General features: G+C 43.0%; 1 protein-coding gene across 11 annotated transcripts in view; it reads right to left on the bottom strand.

Moving 5' to 3' along the window:
- The window catches only part of nfasca (neurofascin homolog (chicken) a), a 152,537-nt gene that overhangs the window by 40,890 nt on the left and 94,095 nt on the right, over positions 1–17,552 (bottom strand). For 8 of the 11 annotated variants that reach the window (XR_015101552.1, XR_015101551.1, XM_086116996.1 and 5 more), the window contains 13 exons: positions 16,111–16,222; positions 10,835–11,019; positions 10,617–10,748; positions 10,303–10,446; positions 7,347–7,458; positions 7,098–7,264; positions 6,564–6,711; positions 4,305–4,429; positions 3,630–3,674; positions 3,201–3,302; positions 2,503–2,700; positions 2,244–2,314; positions 912–1,134 (listed from right to left, as the gene is read on the bottom strand). Coding sequence is in view for 9 of the 11 variants with exons in the window: in XM_086116996.1 (XP_085973122.1) it covers positions 912–1,134; positions 2,244–2,314; positions 2,503–2,700; positions 3,201–3,302; positions 3,630–3,674; positions 4,305–4,429; positions 6,564–6,711; positions 7,098–7,264; positions 7,347–7,458; positions 10,303–10,446; positions 10,617–10,748; positions 10,835–11,019; positions 16,111–16,222 (1,764 nt within the window). In the remaining 2 variants the exon portion in view is untranslated. The remainder of the gene's footprint in view (positions 1–911; positions 1,135–2,243; positions 2,315–2,502; positions 2,701–3,200; positions 3,303–3,629; positions 3,675–4,304; positions 4,430–6,563; positions 6,712–7,097; positions 7,265–7,346; positions 7,459–10,302; positions 10,447–10,616; positions 10,749–10,834; positions 11,020–16,110; positions 16,223–17,552) is intronic. The other 3 variants (XM_086116998.1, XM_086117003.1, XM_086117000.1) reach the window with 2 other exon arrangements.

Below are 17,552 nucleotides of genomic sequence, written 5' to 3'. Positions count from 1 at the left end.
AATAACTGTGTCTGCGCCGCTATTTACTCTCATTGGATCCAAAATGGTGACCTGTAAGTGACTCTAATGGCATGGGTTTTACTGGAATCGCAAACGATTTTGTATTCCATTCATTTCCATTTACGTCCTGTAGATTGTGGCATCCAAAAGAAGAGGAATGATAATGACCGTGGAAGAAAGAGTGGAATGCATCCGATTAGCTGCTCAGAGTAAATTACTTGTGGCTCGATGAACAGTCAAGTAAACGAACGTTTCCCGGAATGCTTTACCTGTTATTGTGCTAAAAAACTATCGCTAACTTGACCGCTAATTAAAGAGAAGGTGAGTTCCATCGCGCGAACTATGGTCATCGAGGACTTCGAAGCATCCCGTGGCTGGCTTCAAAATTTCGTTGCACGACATCAGCTGAGCAACGCTGTCTTGTGTGGTGATCGAGGGGAGGTAAAGTTAGAGACAGTTAATGAGTGGAATGATAATCCACCACGTGTGTTACTAGTCTCATTTTGGAGCAAATTATCTTTTATTATCTTTTCAAATTATATTAGCAAATAATCCTGATTTTGTGACATGTTTTGTTAAACTGTATTTTGTTCACATGTACTGTATGATGCAGTTTTTGTGCTATACACAGTTTTTGGACCATATGTTTTCACATTTTATTGCTTGTGTTGTTTCACATGTATTTTGTTAACATACTTGCATTATCATAAAGAACATTGACCATAGTCGTTTCCCACATAAGGAAACTTGGTTATTAGGAAAGATTGGTCAACACAAATATGATTTCTTACTTGAGAATACTTACCCGTATAAAATAAAACATGGAGCCTACAAAAAGGCTTAAAAACCACCTAAACCGAATGTAGCAAAAAAGATTGCTCAGATTTTGGATGATGTGTGCATCAACTTACTGTCTTCTCCTGAGTATCCAATTACCAGATTAGACTCTGGTCCTGCTCCAAGCTCATTTCTGGCCTGGATTTTGATCTCATATGGTACATAGGTTTCTGTGTTGTGGACAACATGTTTGGTTCCTGTTGTAGTCACATTGTTCCACTCCCCATCAGAATCTTTTCGTCTCCACCACACACTGTAGTGCAAATTAGGGCCGTTTTTCTCCAGATCAAGCAGTGGCTGAAGAAATAAATATGAATGGAAAATAGATGCTTATTTGTACACATTTGCTAGATACCATTATGAATAAACATTGTTGTGTTCCCTACTTGAAAAACGTAGTGAGCTAAAGTAAGTTAATCAAAATAACATTTACTACGCCTACTACGACTAGAGCCTATCCCGGTTGACTTCGGGCAGTAGGCGGAGTACACCCTGAAGTGATTGCTACCCAATCGTAGGGCACACATAGACAAACAAACATTCAACACCTAGGGACAATTTGGAGCATTCAATCAACCTACAGTACATGTTTTTAGAATGTGGGAGGAAACCGGAATACCCAGAGAAAACCCATGCAGGAACATGCAAAGTCCACACAGCAAGGTCGGAGCCCAGACTCGAACCCTCGACTTCTGCACTGTGAGGCGAATGTGCTAACCAGTCGTCCACCCTGCCGCGTTGCAAAACTACTAAAACAGTATTTAATGTTGAAAACCGCAATGTTATGACCACACCACAGAAAAACATAGTTAAATTAGCAATACTGCTTCTTACAACATCGCTACTGCCCAACCCTATAAATAGGATATTACCGTATTTTCCGCGCTTTAAGGCATTTCAGAATGTAAGGCACACATTCAATGAATGGCCTATGTTAAAACCTTTTTCATAAATAAGGTGCACCGCATTGAAAGGCACATTGAGTAGAAGCTACAATAGTGTCTGCAGTTGCATTATACATCCACTAGATGCTAAAGGGAATACAATACAAATCAACATGCTTTATTTAAATTGAACTTTCATAACCGCTGCAGCTGTAACACAGCGCTTTACAGAACATTTAAAATACTATTTCCAAGAAATCAAAATATTGATCCATACAGAAGGTGCGTCAGATTATAAAGCGCACTGTCGGCTTTTGAGAAAATTGAATACCTTTAGGTGCGCCTTATAGTGCAGAAAATATTGTACCCGTACTTAAAATTATTTGGGGGCAAGAGGTAACAGTAAAAGGGATGTAATTACATGATTAAGTATATAACACGCTTGGATGTGGTACACAAGTGCCCAACTCATTTAAACCCTCACGCAATATGCTGTTACTGCCTACGATGCACATAACTTACCTCCCAAGTGATTTCCATGTTGTCTTTCTCTGAGCCCCAGCCTCGGAGGCCTCTGGGTATGACATCAGGAGCTTTATGTGAAATATAACAGAATGTCCTTATCAAGTGATACATAGATAATATGTATAACGGGTTGAGGTGATTTGTGATCTTTCACAGCCTGTTGACCTCTGGGTAAATATACGGTAATGTTTTCGCTTGCTGTTATTTTTTAAGACTAATTTTCCATCGACTGAAAACCAAGCAGGATGCTACTCACCAGCGCTACTGGTTTGGTATTTTGGTGAGGGGACGCTCGCCGCACTCTGGCCCACTGCATTGATGGCGATAACTCTGAACTGGTAGTTGACAAAGGGAGCGAGCTGCAGAATGACGGAGTTGAGGTCCCCAGGATAGGTGGCCAGATCCTGCCATCGACCTGGCTCCCAGCGGTCTTCCTCAAACTGGACCAAAAACTCTGCAAAGGTGTGCCAAACAAAATCAGAAATATACAAGGAATAAATATCATCTCTACTCTGGACCTAAGTTACTCTATCAGTGATGATCCGTTCATTCTTCATGACAGCGGCTAAGTGTGAAAGTGTGCCGGCCAGAGCTACTGTTTTTTTTACATTTTTTTTTTTTTTTTTTACATACTGTTTGTTCATTTGCTGGATTACGCAAAAACGTCACGATATTTCCATCTCACATTGAGGTAGGGTATCTGAAAAACAACTTATATTGGTCAATCAAAATAAAGTGGAGTCAAGTCGTGCAAAACAAATCCAGTGAAAGAAACTGTAAATATAGGTTTATTATGAAGCCTTATTGTAAGTAAGCCTGTTGTTTTTAGCTCACTGTACAAAAGTTAACCAGTTTTGTTATTTTAGAAATTGTATTTCCTGCCTCTTAAAGTGTCCTGTTGTTGGTAATGACCTGTTTTAGTGTGTGTGTGTGTGTGTGTGTTTCCATAGTGACCTGTCACAGGGCTTCTGTGGTCATTTCCAGGGATCCAGGTGAGGCGAACACTCCGGGCTGCTGGATCTGACAGTTCTAGATCCATAGGAGGGTCTGGGCGGTCTACAAGGAAACAAGATATTAAAGCATATTACATACGTACTGTATGTTTAAAATTATAAGCCGATTTGAGCAAAGTCAGTGCATAGCCAAACAGTCATCAAAATAGCTTGGACCTGTTAAACTAATTTACCAATGAACAAGTGAGACATATGAACTGGGGGCATGCTTGCATAAAATAAGTGTACAAATGCAGTCACTTCAAAATCTCTGAATTGTAAGTGGTCAATCATTCCTACATAAAAGAGGCACGTGTGAAACCGGTAAAATAAGGCAAAGCAGTAATGAAACACAAGAAAGGGAAGAAAATCCACCCAAGTTGAATGTTACCTGGAGGCAAGGCACTAGAAACTGAGGGGTTGAGGGAGGCTTCTTCTGTAAGGCGGGGTCAAGGGCCAGGAAAGGGGTATTAGAGTTTGCAATGAGTCTGCTCGTCAGAATGTATGGAAGCACAATTGTTATGAACAGAAGTGATTCGGTGCACAATAAATGGAGGCATTAGTATAAGACATATTACGAAACATTAGACACATTTGAATTGATGATTTCAAATTCATGCCAGGAATGTGACAAAAGGTGCCATTCTCGTACCCAAACAATAATTAAATAACTATCCATTTAAGCCCGTGTGCAACTTTTTTTTAAATGGAATATTGCATATTATTCCTGGGACAACCATCATTGCAAATGTCTCAAATGTTTCAAAGCAGATCCGAGACACACGGTTCATTTTTACTATAATACGACAACAGAACAAAGAAAATATATTATTGTATAAGATACAATCCATGCAGTTAAAAGAAAGTTGAAGTACAGACAATGTAATTAGTGTTTATATGACTAGCATCATGCATGATATGCAGGCAACATACAACAACAAAGGCTTGGTGTGTCTCAGTGTCTGTATGTCAACTTTTGTCTGTGTGTGGAGTCCCCCCCAGTGTTGCTTCTCAAACTGAAGTTAAATGCTCTTTCAACACCCCGGTGTACAGTATGTAAGTGTACCTAACACAGTGAGACGGGCCGAGGCTGAGTCCTGGTCAATCTCTGTTTTAACAGTACACATGTAAGTTCCTTCATCTGCCTCGTTGATGTTCGCGATGGTCAGTGATTCGTCATCTTTCCTCAGCCTGGTAGACAATGAACGACAAAGGCAAGTCATTACATAACATACACTATCTTTATTTATGGTTTACTACCGACTACAATAGTCACAAATGAATTAAACAACAGTGGGAAGAAATTCCAAAAACACATTTTGCTGAAAAAAAAAAAGGTATATCAAGCGAGAGTGGATTAGAAATTAAAACCTAAATACCGTATTTTCTGATATTGTGGCAATATTAGACAGTTTTTTTTTACATTAGTCATCAGGTGCATCGTTGATGCTTTGCCTCAAATAAACGTCATCACTATCATCTATGTTTCATGGTAGACGTCACTCATAGATACACAGATGAAATAATTAATCATGAAATAAATGTCATGCTATTGCTGCTGCTAATGGGGGAAGGAAAACAAGAATATAGTTTAAAAATAATCAAGGGCCAACTCAGAATGTGATCTCCAGTTGCCCATCCCTGTGTTTATATCATGACTACAATAAATTAATATCAAAACATAGTTATAATAATATGGTAGAGAATTGAGTAACGTTGTCTATCACATATTTTATTTTAATCAAAATTATTCATGTTTATTGGTAGTACTATGTATATCATAAAATAAATACTAAATAAAAATTAATAATAATAATTATTATTATTATTATAATGGACCCCTGCCTGCCAAATCATTTCAGTTCCAATGAATGCCTGGTACAGTTGCCTGCAGGTGAGTAAATAAATACATGCTCCCCACCATTTAAGAAGGACATTTTGCACAGTAATTAATATTCCTCAAATGCTCCTCATTTTGATATAACTGATGTCAGAGTTATCAAATAGATATTCATCATAAAGACCCAATGAGGAGAGGAGACACTGGATTCTGGGACCAAATCTCTTGATGGTGGAACAAGGAGAAGCATTAGGTTTCAGTTCTCTGCACGTCACCCAAGGATCTCCCCGCTCGCCCTCTCATTTATTTCTCATTGGGAATCTAATACATGGTGGTGTCCAACCGAAAGGGTGAGGGCTGTTGAAGACACACTGAACTTGTTTGACAATGTGTGTGTATGTGAGTGAAAATTACGAACATATGTGCAATCATAAGAAAAACACCAAGTAAGTTGGTTGTCCGAACTTGCTCTTATTTTGTCTTAATTTAAATTGGTGCCGCTGTTAAATCCAGCTTCTTTCACCTAAGACAGCTGGCCAAAGTAAAACCTCTCCTCTCTCCTGAACACTTTGAGACAGTAATTCATGCCTTTGTCACATCCCGGCTCGATTACTGCAATGCCCTTTACTTTGGAGTCAGCCAGTCCTCCATTAAGCGCCTTCAGCTGGTCCAGAATGCCACTGCTCGCCTCGTGACTGGTACTCGTAAGAGGGAGCAGATAACTCCTACTCTGGCATCCCTTCACTGGCTCCCCCTACATTTTAGAGTTATTTTCAAGATCCTCTTATTTGTTTTCAAATCTCGAAATGACCTCGCGCCACCTGACCTCTCTGAGCTCATCCGCCACGACACACCTGCCTCAGGTCTGCGGACCAGACATTATTAGAAGTACCAAGAACTAAACTGAGGCTCAGAGGGCATCAAGCCTTTTCTGTTGCTGGTCCCTCTCTCTGGAATGACCTCCCGCTGAACATTCGGCAAGCCTCCTCGCTGCCCATCTTCAAAACCCGCTTCAAAACTCACTTGTATTCATTCTTTGGCATTCGACTCAGCATGACTTAGATTTGTTCTTGGTTTTGCTGTTCGGTGCTTTCTACCGTCTTTATTACCGATTTGTTTTACTGTTTGTTGTATATGTTAAATTGCTCCATGTATAGCACTTTGTATGCAGCGATGGCTGTTTGAAAGTGCTCTATAAATACAGTTGCGTTGAGTTGAGTTGAGTTGAGTTAATACTATTCTCTTTCCAACCGCTTTCTCGGAAAGGTGGTTGCGTCCCTCAACTGTCACACAGTGCACTAAGCATTCTTTATTATAATTGTGAGCATATCTTTATTAAAAGCATTAGTGGTCTTCATTGCAAGCATAATCAATTTATCATTAATAATATGCAAATGTATGATAACTAAAAAACATAATTTATCAACTCAGCTTCAGGTCTAAAATGCTGAGCTGCATGTGAAGGCCACCCAGATAGGCTGTTACCTCCGTCCTAGGTGGATCGGCTTGTCATCCTTTGTCCAAGTCACGGTGACGGGAAGGCTGGGATCAAACTTCACCTTACAGTTGAAACGAGCTGTGGACCCCCTGACGGCTGACTGGTGCTCGGGAGCAAAAACTATACGGCTTGGCTCTAAGAAAGAATGAATTTGAAGAGGGACACATACACACACTTAAGTGATTCTATCACAGCTCTTTGGGTACAAATTCAATTGGAAGAGCACTGAAATGGAAAACCATATCTCCTGGCTATGTCCACAAACAGTATCTGGTATATATGTTGATCTGAGTGTTGATGCAGGAAAAAAAAACAGGCACTTAATGACCTTTTCAGAAACAGCAGAGAAAGGCACAAGCTATGTGTTTTACCAAGCTGCGTCGGCTATTTGGCACAAAGAAAGAGCTCACACAGGATCCAATGCAGCAAAAAGATACATGGTTAAAACCTCAGTGTCAGAATGAGAGATGAGTGATAGTGGCGTCACATTGTGACTCCCTCGCACGGATGCGGTGTCTGACCTTTGACCTCCAGGCGGACCTGGTTTTCGGCCATGCCCAGAATGCTGCTGGCCACGCAGGTGTAGGTGCCCTCATCCACTGCTCTGGCACGTTTGATCTCCAGGGTGCCGTTCACGTAAACACGGTACTGTCCGCCATCCAGACCACTGCCCTGTCCATTCTTAAACCTGGGATGAAACAAAAAAGTTACAAAGATGGACAATTTAATTCAGTTCGGAAACACCAGTGCGACTTTTTACACGTGCTTACCAGCGTAACTCTGGAATAGGGGAACCGAAGAAGGGGCAGTCCAGAAAGGTGCGGTTGTTCTCAATGACTTTTATCAGTTGATTTTTCAGGCCAAGCATCCTTGGACGCATATCTGGATAGAGAAATTGTTTTGGAATATCATCTCGAGTCACAGTAAAAAAAAAAAAAAAAGAATAATAAACAGGATTTGTAGCACATCGAAAAGAATACTGGAGTAATAATATTAATATGTGATGAAAATTGAAGAAGAGCACTTTTTTTTGCATGAGTCAAGTTGGGACATCACAAGCATAAATGTGCATATGTGTTAAGGTGATGACTGTCAGGCTCTTTACAATTAAACATGTTTCACAAATAAAATATTTTGGGCCATCAACACTCAAGTCAAATCTAATTTATTCATAGAGCCTCTAATCCAGTGGTTCTTATCCTGGCCGATCACGCATGAATTAGTTTACACAAAACACTATTCCAATATTCGACATTCAATGATTAATCTTCCTTTTGTGTGCACACGTGTACCCTTTGGGGCTTCCGTTCTCGCCGAAATTTCGAAATCTCCGAGATATGGCGAGGCCATGAGAATGCGAGGCGAGGGTACTCCTGTTGTGGCGATGCCACTCAAGCTAAGCGAGCCTCAGCAGTACATAGTCCGCTGCTCTCTGTTGTGCGTGCTTCAGCGCGAACACGACGCAAGCGCGTCTTTTGATTTCAACCAATCAGCGCCGACGCAACGACGTCACACAAGACAACAGCTAAGCTAAGCTAGCTGAGACGACACTCGAAGTCGGACGGACACGTTTTTCTGCCAATCTGTGTGTTACCCTTTTTGTTCAAATATATTTTTTACGACAACTGTCTTGTCCACTGTGTCTTTTATTCGTTCCACTGGGGTTTAGCAAGTGTGTTTATAAAGAGATGAAAATCTCTTTACTCTTACTCGTGTTAGTGTCTCAACATGGCTACGCTCGTGAAAGCAAAACAACGAACTCAAACGCGTCTTTGTTCAATGTTGTCAACTAATATCCGGATTAATTTTAGGCAAATTTTCCGAAATTCTCCGGAGAGATTTTCAAAAACATTTGAAAAAAAACGGAATTCCGGGAAATTCCGGAGGACTTTCATCTCTGATTAAAGGCCCGATAGGACTCCTTCTTCAGCTTGACGGCATCCCTTACTGCTGGTGTTGAAGGAAGTCCGCCAAGGTATTTGATTATTGGTCAAATAGAGTGGTGGGAATTCCGCCTTCAGTGTCCACCAGCGAGTACGGGGGTTGCCGCCACGACAGGCACCAACCACCTTACGGCCACAATTCAGATTGGCCGCCTCAACAATAGAGGCACGGAACATGGTCCATTCGGACTCAATGTCCCCCGCATCCCCCGGGACATGGGAAAAGCTCTGCCGGAGGTGGGAGTTGAAACTCTTTCTGAAAGGGGATTCCGCCAGACGCTCCCAACAAACCCTCACAATACGTTTGGGTCTGCCAGGTTGGACCGGCATCTTCCCCCACCATCGGAGCCTACTCACCACCAGGTGGTGATCAGTTGACAGCTCCGCCCCTCTCTTCACCCGAGTGTCAAAAACATGCGGCCGCAAATCCGATGATACAACCACAAAGTCAATCATCGAACTGCGGCCAAGAGTGTCCTGGTGCCTGGTGACACCCTTATGTTTGAACAAGGTGTTCGTTATGGACAATCCGTGATGAGCACAGAAGTCCAATAACAAAACACCACTCGAGTTCTGATCAGGGGGGCCGTTCCTCCCAATCACACCCTTCCAGGTCTCACTGTCATTGCCCACGTGAGCATTGAAGTCCCCCAGCAGAACAAGGGAGTCCCCAGCCGGAATACTCTCCAGCACACCCTCCAAGGACTGGATCGCTGGGTACGCTGAGCTGCTCTTTGGTGCATATGCACAAACAACGGTCAGGAAAGAAGGCGGAGGGAGGCAACCCTCTCATCTACCGGTGTGAACCCCAATGTACAGGCATTGTATGCCCACACCTGCTCTGCGCTTCTCACTGTGAGCAACTCCAGCGTGGAAGAGAGTCCAACCCCTCTCGAGAGAACTGGTACCAGAACCCAGGCTGTGTGTCGAGGCAAGTCCAACTATATCCAGTCAGAACTTCTCTACCTCGCACACCAGCTCGGGCTCCTTCCCTGCAAAGAGGTGACATTCCACGTCCCTAGAGCTAGCTTCTGCAGCCCAGGATCGGACCGCCAGGGTCCCCGCCTTTGGCTGCTGCCCAGCTCACATTGCAACCGACCCCTTTGTCCCCTCCCATGCGTGGTGAGCCCATGAGAAGGGGGACCCACGTTGCCTCTTCGGGCTGAGCCCGGCCGGGCCCCATGGGTGTAGGCCCGGCCACCAGGCGCTCTCCAACGAGCTCCACATCCAGGCCTGGCTCCAGAAGGGGGCCCTGGTGACCCGCGTCCGGGCAAGGGAAACTAATGGATCAATCCATTAATTTCAATCATCATAAGGGGTTTTTGAGCCGTGCTTTGTCTGGTCCCTCACCTAGAACCTGTTTGCCATGGGTGACCCTGCCAGGGGCATAAAGCCCCAGAAAACATAGCTCCTAGGATCATTGGGACACACAAACCCCTCCACCACGGTAAAGTGAAGGCTCACGGAGGAGTGCATGGGAATCATGACATTCAAATTGTGACATTACTCTCAAAGGTACGACTTTGAGAATACAGTATATTATTATTTTTCACTTTTTGATGTAGCCCTAACACTGTAAAGTGGTGTCTATTTTTTTTGTTTATTGAGCTTTCCACCAATATCCTTTCTTCGTGCACAGACTACAGAGATACATATGCCACCTTCATATTTATTATTACACAGAAAGTTTTATGGTGACATCAACTGGCAAAGTTAATTAATGAAACTCAGTAAACAGCAACTCCTCCATTTTTCAAATCACATCACTCCCTCTATAGCTCACCAATGACACTGACGAAGGCATTTGCCAGAAGATAACCGTGCTGGTTTGAGGCATTGCATTGGTAGACTGCACTGCTTCCCATCTGCACCGAGCGGAAGATGATGGTGTCACCCATCAGTTGTCGACTAGAATCGGGAAGTGAGCCTTCGGAGGAGGAAAAATACAGAGAACATTAATTGGTATTATTAAATGTTTTAGCTGGTTACATTTACCGTGAGGCAATTGTATTGTTAGTAATTACAAAACCCATCAAGAAATGTGACCTCAAATTAGCCGAATGTAGTCGTTACGTGTGAACATGAGACAGGACTTACTGTCGATAGGGATGCTATTAACCAGCCATTGGATGGTGGGTTTAGGGTTGCCGTTTGCTCGACACACCAGGCGGCCATTTTCTTCTGGAGCTAGCACCAGGTTTGTTGGTTTGTCCAGCCAATAAGGAGCCGCTGTGGAACACAGAGCGAACGATGGCATAAACTCAGTTTCACGCTGTCTGGCATATTACAGATAAGCAGTCAGAAAATTCACTCACCTCTGACTTGAACAAAAATCGAGTGACGTATGCTACCTAAATGATTGTTCGCCATGCATACGTATTCTCCAGCATCCTCCTCTGACACATTGATAATCTTCATAGTCTTGTTGTACTTCTCAAACTTCACTTTGTGTCCTGGCAGATCACCACCCTTCTTAAACCATTTGATAGCCGGTGTGGGACTGTGGGTGAAGACATACACAGATCAACACATCTACAACATGTACTGTTGGTCACAGGCGGTTATACAGGGTGGCAAGGGGTGGCAGCTGCCACTCCCACCTAAAGTTTTGCCACTTCCCACCTGCCACCCTGAAGATTAAATCAATAATAAATGAAATGTTTTGTTGTAAATGTTCCTCATATTGTCTCCAAAGTGCGTATAAATGTTTTAATAGCCAGTTTAGAATTGACTCACATACTGCGGAGCACAATATATGAAACACTTTCGTCGACAAAACAAAAACGAATAAATATATTTCTGCTGATTTATTATTATTATTATTATTTTTACAGTAATATCAAAATGAGGAAGTCAGGATTGATGGCTATGATGAGCTCGTTTTGCAATGCACAACTTCTTAAGCGGCTTATCAGCGTGATTGAGGTGTAATGTCTTTAAGTGGTGCCTTGATTTATTTGGCTTCGTGCTGTCTGCAGCCAGCATTTTTTGACAATCAACACACCGGTCTTTCCTCGTCCGTCTCCTGCAGTAGTCACTTTGAAGCCAAGCGCTACATACACTTTGTCATATTTCCTTGACTTAGCCTTCAGGTGACTTTCTTTTGTCTCATTATCTTCATCTCGCTCTGCCTTTTTTTTTTTTATCTTGTCTCTTAAGGGTTTGTTTACTGCACTTCATATCGCCTGCTCGGTGCAAAAAAAAAACAAAACAAAACAAAAAAAAACATAGATCTAACACTCCCTGCATACTCTCTGTCAATAAGGGCCCCACTGCCAACTGCTGTAATGGATGCGCACTTACACTTTACAGTGAAACTCCTCTAGAACGAAACCTACATGGGCGAATATACCCCCTAATGTGAAAAAATCTTCACGCATTAACACCATTCCCATTCAACTGCCCCCCATACGACGAAAAAAACCCCTGTTGCGTTATACGAAATCATTTTCTCTGCTCCAGCCTCGCGAAGACATTCACTACAATGAAGTCTAATCCAACAGCGACCTCTACTGCTTCGTTCTGAATCGGCAACAGCAACCACCACACTGGTTTACATAGTGAACGATGTTTATTTCGGTCACAGCTGCGAGTTTCCTGAACGCAACATACTCATAGCTGCCCTGCCATTGGCTTACCGAGCATCATCCTGGCCTCTGATTGGCCAAGAGGGACCTCACTGTCTATGTGTGTAGATACTGAAGCTAGATCCATAGAATATACAGTGGAATGCATCCGATTAGCTGCTCAGAGTAAAAGCATTTTCGAGGAAAATGCTTTACTTGTTATCATGCTAAAAACCTTACGCTAACTGGAGCGCTAATGAGAGAGAAGCGCTCCAGTTAGCGTAAGGTTTTTAGCCTTCGAGAGCTAACTATGGCCATCGAGGACTACAAAGCGTCCCGTGGCTGGCTTAAAAGTTCATTGCATGACATTAGCTGAGCAACGCTGTCTTGGGTGGCGATCGAGGGGAGGTCGAGTTAGAGACAGTGAGATGGTGGAAAGAAAAGCCACCAGGTCCAAGAGGTATTTGTTATTGTTAGATTCAGACGAGCATGGATGTTGCATTGCTAAAATGGCTACAAAATGGACCTGTGGATGTCAAGCAGCTAAGACAAGAAGAGCTCAGATGCTGGAAGAGAGGGTAAAAGTGATCAAAATGAAAGACGAAGCAAGCAAAATAAAAGACATTATCCAAGAAATTGATGTAAGTGAAAGCGAATGCTGATCGTATATTTCGCAATTTCTTTACCTTTTTTTCTTTCTACACTGACAATCTGAAGTGTCAAATAAGTGTGTGCTCATACTTATGCACTATTGAAATAAAAATAAAGAGTACACATACGTTTGTGTGTGTGTTTACATCTGAGATCAAATTTGCTCCAGTAAAAAAAACCCTGTTGTGAAAAAATTCTTGCTGCAAACATGATTTCGTTATAGAGGAGTTTCACTGAATTCTTTTTTTTTCAGCAAAAAAAAAGCACATGTTCCCCAGAGTCACATGTCCCCACTCTGGCATTGCACCACACCCCCCTTTGAGGGCACGGCCCACTATTTAAGAAGGACTGACTTAAAGGAACATTTGAACCCTTTCATGCACCCCGTAATCTAATAACATGATAAACTGTCCACTATAGTAACCACTGTTTCAGGTAACATGAAATTTCAGCATCGGGTCGGTAGGTCGGACAAAGTTTTTTTTTTTTTTTAATCGGCGAGAGATTTGGGTACCCGGCGGCTGGTGTTAGGTTCCGAGGTCGGCCGGGTCGCGATGACACCGGCGGGGAGAGGTCCCCGACGCCGGTCGCGGCCCGGCCTGTACTAGAGTTACGTAGACTAGGCGGACGGTGCGTCGACGAGCGCGCGGACGCGCGGGTCGGTGGGGTGGGCAGTCGGGGAGCGCCGGCGGGCGGGTGGGGGAGACCGGCGGGACATGGAGCGGCCGGCAGCGCGACATGCACCAACCGACCCTGCGCCCGACACCGTCCCCTACCCCCGCGACGCACGCAACGCCCCCGCCGCCGTTCCGCCGCTCCGTGGCCAGCGCCGCCCCTCGGCCCGTGGTGTTCATCAAATAGTTCGCTGAATTTTTTCAATACATCAATGGATGCGATTACATTGAACATTACGGTGCGAGCATGCGACTGTAACCCAGAAAACGCGGTTTAAACTGTCGTCGGAGATCGCGGCCGCCGCCATGATTCAATGTTATTGACAGACGACAGGGCAAACGATGCACGCGCTCAACGTGAATATCGTGAGAGTTTGCGCCGATGTAAACTCTCTACACAAAAATGTAGAGGGTTGTTTGAAAAAAATGCCGACCGTAAAGTTTTTTTTCAACGTAGAAATTCTCGGTCGGTCGGGTTACAGGAAACACACTACTTTTTCTTCTCTGCCTTATTGTTTCACCGTCGTCCTGCATTCATGCGTCACAAATTCGCTTGTCTCTCGTCGAAACACAAGGCAATTGGCTCGCTGTTGCTGCTCCCTAGCGGTATGGGAGGGTACTAGATGATTACTTTCTGGGCGAAAGACCGCGCAGGCATACAAATTGGATATTTTCCCGCGGCACACGGGTTGAAAAACACTGCAATATAGGGTGCAACAAATGAAACCATCCATTCTGAAAACATTGCAGAGGACTGCTTGTAAAAGCATTATGGTGAATTACAAAACGTAACAAAAAATGCACATCGATCCATCCACCTTTGATACACTTAGGCATTAACTCCAATTAAAACATTCAGTTTGTTTCGTACTTCAAAACGAGAACTTGTCAAATGATATCAGTGTTTCATTGCTTCAGGCTTTATTTTTCGTTATTTTATTTTTAGCTACGACCCCTGACAAAAATTATGGGCATTCTGGCATGCATAGACATGTGGCCGGCGCACTTGACAATTTGGTGGCTGAAAGTGGATCTGCTGGAATCACCTCAAACTAGTTGAGCAGGTAGTGTCACGATTTGATCGGCTCACAGGCACTCAAATATTGCACTGCGCATACAACGTGTGGTGTATTTCACCGTATTTCAAGAATATGACAATGGTGTGCAACGAAACCTCTGAGTCATTGCAGAAATTAATTTTGAATGCATTATTATTATTATGATTATGATTATTATTATTATTATTATTAACATCTTTATTGTACAGGGTGTCCATAAAGTCTTTTTACCATTTCAAAAATTTATTAAAAAGGCAATTGATTAGATATTTTATTCAGATTTGTTCACAAATGCAAGGTGTGGGATCAGGTGCAATGGAATAATTGGTCCATTTTTCTTCAACGAGACATCAATTTCTGCAAATGTTTACCTTGACCTTTGAACTGAATATGTGGCACCACAACTGAATGACCTTCAACCAACCATCATTTTTCAGCAAGATGGTGCACCATCACATTGGGGGCTGCATGTTCGTGGGTTCCTTAATCAAACATTTCCAGACCGGTGGATTGGGAGGGTTGGGCCAATTCCTTGGCCGTCACGTTCACCAGATATCACTCCCCCGGACTTCTTTCTATGGGGCTATGTTAAAGATATCGTGTATCGAACAAAGATAAGGGACATTACTGACCTATCGCAACGGATGACTGATGCCATTGCCACAATTGATGAGGCTATGCTACAGCGTACCGGGCAAGAAATCGAGGACCGTCTTGATGTGCTACTAATGGTGCCCAAGTAGAAGTGTATTAAAAGAGGTAAAAAAAAAAAAACTTTAATAAACGATGAATACAAAAGAACCAATCTGAGTAAAATATCTAATCAATTGCATTTTTAATACATTTTTGAAATGGTAAAGAGACTTTATTGACACCCTGTATTTTTAAATCACCCCACTGGATGCAGCACACAGGGATGGCAATGGCTAGTGATGAAAAAAAAGCAGAAAGGGGCGTGGCCTGGACGAGGCGACCAATCACAACATGTAAGACATCATACACGTCCAATCGCAGGGCTGTTTACAATCGGAAGATGGAAAGACTGATCGGGAGAGCTCGTGAAAACTCGACAATAAGCTACCTGACCCCCCCTTAAATGTTCTCAACGGATTGAGACGATTCACAAAAATGATCAATTTAAGAAATAAAACGGCGGATTTCCGCGGATCCGCGGAAAATTGCCATCCCTGAGCACAGCTATTGGGGTCACACACAGACCCATAGGATCAGGGTGGAAGGTGGTCTGCAAAAGCACACTTCACAGATTTGTGATCTCTCTGGCCAATTTAACATCATCCATAGATGTGGAGCTCTGCTTGCAGTTTCTTGTAAATGTATTTTGCGTGCTTTGACCTCCTGCATGGACTGCAGCAAATCAGTTTCTTCCTCTACGATGCCAAGGACTGCGTCTCTTACGCATCAATTTGAAAGAGAATGAAAGAATCCAGTAAGCTATGTTCACCCCATCAACGACACAAAACCCCTGGTTTTAAGTGTACTCAACTGCGTGCTTCTGCAAAAATGTCAAAACTTTATCTAGTCCACCTCTACCCAGAGCCGAACAGCTCGCCGAGCGAGACCTGTGCTTGACATGAAAATAGAGCCCTATATGTGTGTGCGTGCAACGTGTCTGTCAGCTCACAGTCCAGCAGCAATACACTCCAGCAGCAGTTGCTCGTCTCTCAGCACCATTTTGGAGCTCTCACTCCCCAATGGTGAGAGGAAGGTTGGCGTGGACTCTGCGACTTTACGACCTGCAAATGAGGAAAAAGATGACATTTAAACACATTCGAGCCTCTTATCCATTAAGCCTTTCGGGGACAGTGGTTACAACAGTGGAGAGCTTATGTTATCGGGTTACAGGGTGCACGAAAGGGGTTGAACATCAAACTATAACAGGTTCTTTCGAGCACGGCACACTGTCTAATCTGAGCTTATTATTGTCTTTATCGAAACTGCCACCTAAATTGAATGCTATAATTCTGATCACTTCCTAATGACCGTGTTCCATTTCCACAGAGTATTGTGGCTCTCTCCAGTCTGGTGAGGTCACTGTGGTCAGTAAATGGGTCCAACACTCTCTGGCTTCTCTCACAGGAAGACATTAAGAGAAGCAGACACAGCAACACGGCCATCGATCTTCCTTAATGTTTGCCAAGGGAACAGAGGTGGCATGGATTGTCATTAAATGTCGAAAAAGAACAGCCAGTGAAACGTGTCCTATATTTTTTCTCTGGGATGACATTAGTGTGGCATCACACTGAAGAATATTTTCCATCATTCATTTGATATATTTGCTTCTAAAACATACAGAGCTGGCTACTTTTTCAGCTTTGCCAAGCCAAGCTTGCCAAAATGAAAGTCTTTGAAAGAGAACCTTTGTCTCGACGAGTTGGCTCTCACACCGTCAGGCCTTTTGTAAAAGATTAACACATTGAGAAATGTGTGACATGGAGGGAGGGAGACACAGATCTACGGTATAAATAAGTAAAATGCTGAAGTAGATGGCAGGTTTGCCCAGCAGATCGGAAAGTCAGCATCAACAAAGTGCTGTCTTTGTACACAGGGAACAATATCTAAATGTGAGTAGTATATTAAACAAGTACCTACATACTGTAGCTCAATCAGGACAAAACAGAGGTTTTAGTTATCGGCCCTGAAGATCAGAGAGAGAAAACTAGCTTAATCCGCCATAAAGTCACTTATGGAATTAGGCTTTAATATATACAGTACTATACTGTATATTAAAGCCTAATTCCATAAGTGTCTTATATTTTATTTGGCCTTCATTTATTTATTTAGTTAGTACATTTGTTAATTAGTTAGTTAGTTAATTTGTGTGTGTGTGTGTGTGTGTGTGTGTTTTGCCAGCACAGAGCAGTATCATGCCAGGAAGAAAAATATTATGAAGACCATGAAACTGGACATTTACACACAATGTGGGATAGTAGTACATACTGTTCTAGGTGCTCAGTACAATGTTGCTCATTTAGAAAAACCCACGCAAAAGGGAAAATCCATAAAGTTTTAAGAAATTATACTACTGGGGTGGCATGGCTCCCCAGAGGTTGTGGGTTCGATCAC

The sequence above is a fragment of the Hippocampus guttulatus genome, chromosome 8 (genome assembly GCF_054856545.1).
Source record: "Hippocampus guttulatus isolate MCC_2025c chromosome 8, RoL_Hgut_1.0, whole genome shotgun sequence".
NCBI classification, from domain to species: domain Eukaryota; kingdom Metazoa; phylum Chordata; class Actinopteri; order Syngnathiformes; family Syngnathidae; genus Hippocampus; species Hippocampus guttulatus.
This window is presented reverse-complemented; position numbering and strand designations above follow the sequence as displayed.